The following is a 9,207-nucleotide window of genomic DNA, read 5'->3' as shown; positions in this document are numbered from 1 at the left end:
GGGTGATTCAAAAGCCCAGATTCATCTACACATCCTGGACTAAAATTTTTATGGAGTGATGGAGCCCAGAAAAGATCTTTTACATTGCAAGAATCCTGGTGCAAGCTGGAGACGAATTCTGGAATCCATATCTGATAAGATTTTGTCAAATCTCGAAGTCTATCTTCTAGGAAACGTCTAGGAAAGAAATTCTGTGATTCTTGGGGAAGAATTAAGGAAAACACATGTTATTTAATTAGAGGTCTTTAGGTGAAACGGGGAGAGGACAGTAGAGTTTTAATTTTCAGAGTTTTTGCTTTCTAGATCAAGATGTGCGGCTAATTTCCTTCTTCAGTTCAAGGGGATTTTGAAGCCTGATTTCATGTCATTGGTGTAACTTAACTTCAGTAACATTGTTCTCAATCTCGTTTTTATTAGAATTGTTTATGTTATTCTGATTTAATTGTCTGTGATTCTTGTTTGAGTGATTTAGTTTTGGCCTGCTAAATTGTTTAATCAGAATTTACCTGTTAGAATTAGGAATTGTGATACGTAATCGTCCTTTTTCTATTCAACGAGTGACGCATGATGATAGCTGATTATGGACAAGTTTTCGGTCTATTGTCTTGAATAACATAACCTAAGTTAAATAATCCGAGCTTGCGTGATTGTTGCTTAGATTGATCTATTCTCCTAATTCTTAAGGCTGCCATTGAATTAAATTTAGAGAGCTTGTTCTAGGTTGTTCAAGGGTTAGTATCTACTCGAAGAGCTTGTTTCAGTAGTGACAAACTAAGGGAGAATTTAGGTAACAGAGCTTGTTGTTTCCTAGGGTCAGTAGTTCCATAATGACGAGATAGAACAGTGTTACGGTTACTTTATGTCCAATGCATGTTTAGGTGGATATTGAACCGAGAACTGATTGTTTAACCTGACATTTTATTTCTCTTTTTTACTTTAGTTTGCCTTGATTACAAACCCCCTTTCATTACTGTTGTCAGGTTTACTGTTTAGAGTTTAATATGCGTTTCTGTTGTTTTTATTGTTATAGAATATAGAAATTAATCGAGTCGTTCCCTATTGGATCGACCCTTGCTTGCCCTTTATACAATTCGGTAGTTACGTTAGTAAGGTTAATTAATTTGGTGCATTCGGTACGCTACCAAATTTTGGCGCCATTGCCGGGGACTGGTATTTGTTGATTTTTTTTATATATTCTACGTTTTTTTTTTTTTTTTTTTTTTTTTGTGATTTTGTTTAATCAGTGCTTAGTTGTGTTTTTTATTTATTTATTTTTATTTTATTTTGTTTAATTGTGATTTTTAGGTTTTTGAAGAAAAAAAAAAAAGAAATTTTTTTTAACAGTAGCACTATTCAACATGAACAGTAGTACTACTCAGTACTATTCCTAAGAGAAATTTTGGTTGAACTAGGAGTGCTGCGAGTACCCGTTTCGAAGAAAACGACATTCTGAGCAAGACTAGTTCTAGCCCAACCCTCTCGTTCTCAAATTCGATCATTTAATAGGGTTTTTAGCCAATTTTTGTTGTTGTCAAGAAAAAATTTTATTTTTTATTTATTTTTATATTTGTATTATTATTATTTTATTTATTTAGGCTTAATTTTGTGATTTTAGTGGTTTATGACTCGATCCAATTCTACAGGAGAGTTTGAATTTGATCCAGAAATCGAACGCAGTTTACGAAAGTTGCGAAAAGAGTCACGTCAAGCAAGTTCTTCATCTCCTGATCTAAACATAGCCCTTGGTTCAGCATCCCACAGTTCATCCAGTGATCCGGATTCAGAGATAAAAGAAGAGATGGCCACTGGCAGAACATTAAAGGAGTTGGCTGCCCCTGATTTTAATCAGCAGCCTTTGTGTATTTAGTACCCTACTTTAGATGTTGCTTTTGAATTGAAGTCTGGTCTAATTCACTTGTTGCCTACATTTCGTGGTCGTGCAGGTGAAGATCCAAATAAACATCTAAAGGAGTTTCACGTTGTCTGTTCAAGCATGAAACCGACTGGAGTGACAGAGGATCATATTAAGTTGCGAGCTTTTCCTTTTTCGTTGGGGGATGATGCAAAGGATTGGCTCTATTATTTACCATCAGGGACAGTCACAACATGGAATGAGATGAAAAGGATGTTTTTAGAAAGATATTTCCCAGCATCTAGAGCTGCCACCATCAGGAAAGAGATATGTGGGATAAGGCAATATAATGGAGAGACGTTGTATGAATATTGGGAGCGATTCAAGAAGCTATGTGCAAGCTGTCCTCACCACCAGATTTGTGATCAATTGCTAATTTAGTATCTCTATGAAGGATTGCTGCCTATGGAAAGAAATATGATAGATGCAGCAAGTGGAGGTGCGTTGGTGGATAAGACTCCTGAAGCTACCAAACAGTTAATCTCAAACATGGTTGCCAATTCCCAACAGTTTGGTACAAGACATGATGCGCCACCCAAAAGGGTGAATGAGGTAAGTACATCTTCCATTGAACAACAATTATCTGATCTTACCTCTCTTGTTAGACAACTGGCTGTAGGGAATGCGCAACAAGTAAAAGCTTGTGGGATATATTCGACAATGGGACACCAAACGGACATGTGCCCAACACTTCAAGAGGAAGGGACTGAACAAGTCAACGCAGCAGGAAACTTTCCTGGACCATCGAGGCAACATGATCCTTACTCCAACACGTACAATCCAAGTTGGAGAGATCATCCAAATTTCAGTTGTGGAGGAAATAGACAAGTAAGTAGTGGACAGAATTTCTTCCAGAATAGACAACAACAAAGTTTTCAACCAAAGCAACCTACTTCATAGAGTTCAAACTCATCCCTAGAAGATATAGTTAAGTCCCTTGCGTTGAATACCAAACAGTTTCAACAAGATACAAGATCTAGTATTCAAAGTCTAAAGAATCAGATGGGTCAAATGGCAACTGCTATAAGTCGTTTAGAGGCTCAAGTTGGAGGGAAGTTGCCTTCTCAAACAGTGGTGAATCCAAAGGAGAATGTGAATGCAGTGACACTAAGAAGTGGCAAGAAAGTGGAAGAACCAAACTGGACAGTCCAAGTGTAGCAAAGGAAGCAGAGATTGAAGATGAAATTGAGAAAGAAGAGGCTACAACTGAATCAAAGGTAATTCCTAACCCTTCAATTCAACTTCAATCTAATACTTTTCCTTTTCCTGGCAGATTCGCGAAGTCAAAGAAAGAAGAGAAGGATAAAGAAATTTTGGAGATGTTTCGCAAGGTGGAAGTGAATATACCTCTGTTGGATGCAATTAAGCAAGTGCCAAGGTATGCGAAATTTCTTAAGGAGCTATCCACCAATAAGCAAAAGTTGAACGGTGATGAGAAGATAATAATGGGAGAAAATGTGTCAGCAGTTTTCCAAAGAAAACTTCCTCCCAAATGCAAGGATCTATGTATGTTTACAATTCTTTTTAAGATAGGTAACACTATTATTGAGAGAGCTATGTTAGATTTAGGAGCTTCGATTAATGTTATGCCACGATCTATTTATGCTTCATTAAATCTAGGTCCTGTGAAAGATACTGGTGTTATTATCCAATTGGCTGATCGTACTAATGCATACCCTAAAGGGGTAGTTGAGGATGTTTTTGTGTAGGTCAATAAGCTAGTGTTTCCGACTGATTTCTACATTCTAGATATGGATGATTCCTCTTCTCCTGACCCTGCACCTATCTTACTAGGAAGACCATTCCTAAATACAGCTCGGACAAAAATAGATGTTCATGATGGTACCCTCACGATGGAATTTGATGGTGAAGTAATTCGTTTTGATATTTTTAATGCCATGAAATATCCAACTGATGTTCAATCTATTTTTGCTATTGATGTTGTTGATCCTGTTGATTCCATAGTGCAAGAGGTCTTTGAGTTGAATAATGTAGATGAGTTAGAGGTTGCCCTTCTCAAACATGTGGAATCAGAGGAGAAAGTAGAGATGGAGCTCAGTGAAGAATTGAAGGAGACATTGGCAGCTTTACATTCTTTAAAACCGATTCCAGAAAGGTATGGAGTTTCTTTTATAAAGCTCCCTGATTCTCACCAAAAATTATTGCCTTCTGTTTTGCAGGCCCTATACTGGAGTTGAAGCCATTACCAAGCCATTTGAAGTATGTGTACTTGGGAGAGAATGAGACACTGTCGGTAATTGCGTCGAAGAAGTTAACACCCAATCAAGAAAAGAAACTAGTTCGAATGTTACGGGAGCATAAGGAAGCGATTGGCTAGACCATAGCTTACATTAAAGGGATTAGTCCTTCCATATGTATGCATCGGATTCTGTTAGAAGAAGGAGCCAAACCGACANAGGTCCTATGAAAGATACTGGTGTTATTATCCAATTCGCTGATCGCACTAATGCATACCCTAAAGGAGTAGTTGAGGATGTTCTTGTGCAGGTCAACGAGCTAATGTTTCCGACTGATTTCTACATTCTGGATATGGATGATTCCTCTTCTCCTGACCCTGCACCTATCTTACTAGGAAGACCATTCCTAAATATGGCTCGGACAAAAATAGATTTTCATGATGGTACCCTCACGATGGAATTTGATGGTGAAGTAATTCGTTTTAATATTTTTGATGCCGTGAAATATCCAACTGATGTTCAATCTATTTTTGCTATTGATGTTGTTGATCCCGTTGATTCCATAGTGCAAGAGGTCTTTGAGTTGAATAATGCAGATGAGTTAGAGGTTGCCCTTCTCAAACATGTGGAATCAAAGGAGAAATGAGAGATGGAGCTCAGTGAAGAATTGAAGGAGACAGTGGCAGCTTTACATTCTTTAAAACTGATTCCAGAAAGGTATGGAGTTTCTTTTATAAAGCTCCATGATTCTCACAAAAAATTATTGCCTTCTGTTTTGCAGGCCCCTATATTGGAGTTGAAGCCATTACCGAGCCATTTGAAGTATGTGTACTTGGGAGAGAATGAGACACTGCCGGTAATTGTGTCGAAGAATTTAACACCCAATCAAGAAGAGAAACTAGTTCGAATGTTGCGAGAGCATAAGGAAGCGATTGGCTGGACCATAGCTGACATTAAGGGGATTAGTCCTTCCATATGCATGCATCAGATTCTGTTAGAAGAAGGAGCTAAACCGACACGAGAAGTGCAACGAAGATTAAATACCCCAATGATGGATGTGGTGAAAAAAGAAGTCCTAAAGCTTTTAGATGCTGGGGTAATTTATCCAATTTCTGATAGTAAGTGGGTAAGTCCAGTACAAGTTGTCCCCAAGAAATCTGGTGTTACAGTGGTGAAAAATCAAGACAATGAGTTGGTCCCTACACGTATTCAGACAGGCTGGCGCGTGTGCATTGATTACAGGAAGTTGAACTCAACAACTCAAAAAGATCACTTTCCATTTCCCTTTATTGATCAAATGCTTGAGAGGTTAGCTGGTCATATTTATTACTGTTTTCTTGATGGATTTTTAGGGTATAACCAGATTGTCATAGCGCCAGAAGATCTAGAGAATACGACATTNAAGGTGGCATTTGACAAGCTGAAAATAATGTTGATGACAGCACCAGTGATACAACCACTTAATTGGGAGCTACCTTTCGAAATTATGTGTGATGCGAGCAATTTTGCATTAGGTGCTGTTTTGGGTCAACGAGTTGGCAGAGCGTGTCACGCCATTTATTGTGCATCTAGGACCTTGAATGGCGCCTAGCTAAATTTTTCTACGACTAAAAAAGAACTTTTATCTATTGTTTTTACTTTAGAGAAATTTCGGTCATATTTGTTGGGTGCTAAAGTCATTTTTTTTTTCTGATCATCCAGCTCTTAGGTACTTGCTCACAAAGAAGGAGGCAAAACCAAGGCTAATTAGGTGGATTCTTCTCCTCCAGGAATTTGATTTGGAGATTAAAGATAAAAAGGGAGCAGAGAATTTTGTAGCAGATGACCTTAGCCGTTTGGTTCGTGGCAGCGATGAACTTCCTTTACAGGAAACATTTTCGGATGAGCAATTGTTTTCCAATGAAATGGTGTCACCATGGTATGCAGATATTGTCAATTTTTTGGTTACTTACGTGTTGCCAAATGATTTGACTAGAGCTCAAAAGGACAAGATCAAGAGTGATGCTAAGTATTATACCTGGGACGATCCATATTTGTGGAAGCATTGTGCTGACCGAGTGATAAGAAGGTGCGTGCCTGAACATGAATTTACTCCTATCCTAACCTTCTGTCATACCTATGCATCTGGAGGACATTTTGGACCACAGAGGACAGCTTGTAAGGTATTGGAATGCGGCTTTTATTGGCCATCGTTGTTCAAGGACGCCTACATATTCTGTAAGTCATGTGATAATTGCCAAAGAATGGGAAACATTTCTCATAGAGATCAAATGCCACAATCTCCCATATTTATTGTTGAAAGTTTTTATGTTTGGGGCATTGATTTTATGGGTCCATTTCCTGTTTCCTTTGGTAATGTTTATATTCTGTTAGCTGTTGATTATGTTTCCAAATGGGTGGAGGCGAAAGCCACCAAAACTAACAATTCAAAGGTTGTTGCAGATTTTGTTAAAACTAACATTTTTGTCATGTTTGGGATACCAAGGGCCATAATCAGTGATGAGGGCACTCATTTTTGCAACAGGACAATAGAGGCATTGCTTAAGAAATACCATGTCACACACAAGGTCTCCACATCGTACCACCCACAAACCAATGGCCAAGCGGAGGTGTCAAATAGAGAGATCAAGTCAATTTTGGAAAAGACAGTGAACCCAACCAAGAAGGATTGGTCTTTGAGATTAGATGATGCATTATGGGCATACAGAACAACATATAAGACACCCATTGGCATGTCCCCATACAGATTAGTGTTTGGTAAGTCGTGTCATCTTCCAGTGGAATTAGAGCACAAGGCTTATTGGGCAATCAAGCATTGCAATATGGTGATGAAGGAAGCTGTTGTTAATAGGAAGTTGCAATTGCAAGAACTTGAGGAGTTGAGGAATGATGCCTACGAGAGTTCACACATATACAAAGCAAAGACTAAAGCCTTTCATGACAAGATGATCTCAAGGAAGCATTTTTCAGTTGGACAGAAAGTCCTTTTTCATTCAAGGCTGAAGTTATTNTTTTGTTTAATTGTGATTTGTAGGTTTTTGAAGAAAAAAAAGAAAATGAACAGGAACCTAAACAGGAAGGATTGGTCTTTGAGATTAGACGATGCATTATGGGCATACAGAACAGCATATAAGACACCCATTGGCATGTCCCCATACAGATTAGTGTTCGGTAAGTCGTATCATCTTCCAGTGGAATTGGAGCACAAGGCTTATTGGGCAATCAAACATTGCAATATGGAGATGAAAGAAGCTGGCGTTAATAGGAAGTTGCAATTGCAAGAACTTGAGGAGTTGAGGAATGATGCTACAAGAGTTCACACATATACGAAGCAAAGACTAAAGCCTTTCATGACAAGATGATCTCAAGGAATCATTTTTCAATTGGACAAAAAGTCCTTCTTTTTCATTCAAGGCTGAAGTTATTTCCGAGTAAGTTACGTTCTCGTTGGGTGGGACCTTTTATTGTGACTAATGTTTTTCCTCATGGTGCAGTAGAAATACAGAGTTTGAAAACAAACAAGGTGTTTAAGGTCAATGGACATAGGCTTAAGCCTTACTATGAAGGGTTCCAAGTTTACACTATTGAGGAGGTGGGATTAGAGGAGTCGATACATGAGTAGTGAGGACCATGTAGAGAGTCGAGCCAACGACGTTAACCAAAGGCGCTGCTTGGGAGGCAACCCAAGAATTCAGATTTGATTTTCTTTTCCCTTGACTTTAGTTTTTTATTTTTTGCCATTTTTTTTTTTTTTTGTTTTATTTGTTTTATTTGCTTGTCTCTACATTTGGGGTATTACATTGGGGACAATGTAAGTTTTAAGTGTGGGGAAGAAGTTACGCTTGGATGGGTGTTACATTCTGTTTTTTATTTTTTGTTTTTTTTTTTTTAGGTGTGTGTTTTATTTTGTTTTTTTTAGGAGTATGTTTCTGTTTTAAAAATAAAAAAATAAAAAAAAGAGGAGTTTTTGTTTTTAGGAAGGTTTATGCTTTAAGTCATGTCTTTGAACGTCTAGTGATGCATGAAATAGTAACTTGACTTTGTTATTGAACATATTCCTTGACTTAGGACGTTAGCAATATTTCATAAAATAGAGTTAATCATATTTGAATCTTTGTAGTCTTGAAACAATATGTCTTGATAAGTTTTGTGAACTTGGTGACGAAGCATGACTGAGGAGTGTATAACAACCCTTAAAAGAAAGAAAAAAATTGTTTCTCTTAAGCTAGTCCTAAATTTGGGTTTAAGCAAATAGGAAAAAGAAAAGAAAGGTATGTGGTGAGTCGAGATGGAGCATAAAACGCACTCACTCATAAACACAACTATGAAATGAGATGGAGCATAAAATGCACTCATTTTTAATTGTTTAAAAAAAAAAAAAATCCCTAGTTTGCTACCCAGTTTGTAGTAGTAAAGAGAAACAGTTGAGGAAAAGTTGAGGGGTGAGTTGTACATGAATTGGTTGTGATTAGTTTCCTTGTTTGCATTGACTGATTGAGAGTAATTGTGGAAAATGATGAAGAGATACGAATGTCATTAACTCTACTTTATTTTATCTTTGTTGCTTCCTAAGTTAGGTATGAATATGCATGGATTAAATAGTGTTGCTTATGCATCATGATGGTGTTCTGGATATGACTTGAGTGTAGCTTTTCTTTAGTGTTTGAATTAGTTTAGTTGCCCGAGGACACGCAAAAGCTAAGTGTGGGGGAATTTGATAAGAGTGTAATTTAGATATTTTATTCCTCAAATTATGTTTTTTGTTATGTTTTAGCCTATTTGAGTGATTAGAGTTTATTGTGAGTTTGGCATAGTTGGATAGACTTTAGGAAATAGTGATAAAAGATTAGGAAATTCCAGAATTGTTGTATTCTGACCAGTGCTGTGTTTTTCAGGTTTTTCAGAGAGCTAGATTTCGACTGCCAAAGTGTTCTTCAGAGAAATTAAAGTAGACGAATCAAACTTTTCGGAAGGTATTATAGGTGAGAATCTGAGTTCGTTTGGGTTCTCAGTAGTTGTTGCAAAACCGGACCTGGAATCTAGTTGCAGAAGGATCCTTAGCTGAGTATGAATCTTCGAAGGCCTAAATAGAGCGTC

General features: G+C 37.5%; 1 protein-coding gene across 1 annotated transcript; it reads left to right on the top strand.

Moving 5' to 3' along the window:
* The first annotated feature begins 1,621 nt into the window (after window positions 1-1,621).
* On the top strand, window positions 1,622-4,156 carry LOC116130670. The gene is given in 4 exon segments (XM_031416394.1): window positions 1,622-2,740; window positions 2,870-3,026; window positions 3,080-4,028; window positions 4,093-4,156. Coding segments are annotated over 4 exon segments (2,289 nt in total).
* Window positions 4,157-9,207: the final 5,051 nt, after the last annotated feature.

This window comes from Pistacia vera, unplaced genomic scaffold (assembly GCF_008641045.1).
Source record: "Pistacia vera cultivar Batoury unplaced genomic scaffold, PisVer_v2 Contig223, whole genome shotgun sequence".
NCBI classification, from domain to species: domain Eukaryota; kingdom Viridiplantae; phylum Streptophyta; class Magnoliopsida; order Sapindales; family Anacardiaceae; genus Pistacia; species Pistacia vera.
Note: the sequence above shows the minus strand (reverse complement) of the source record. Positions and strands in the feature narration are given on the sequence as shown.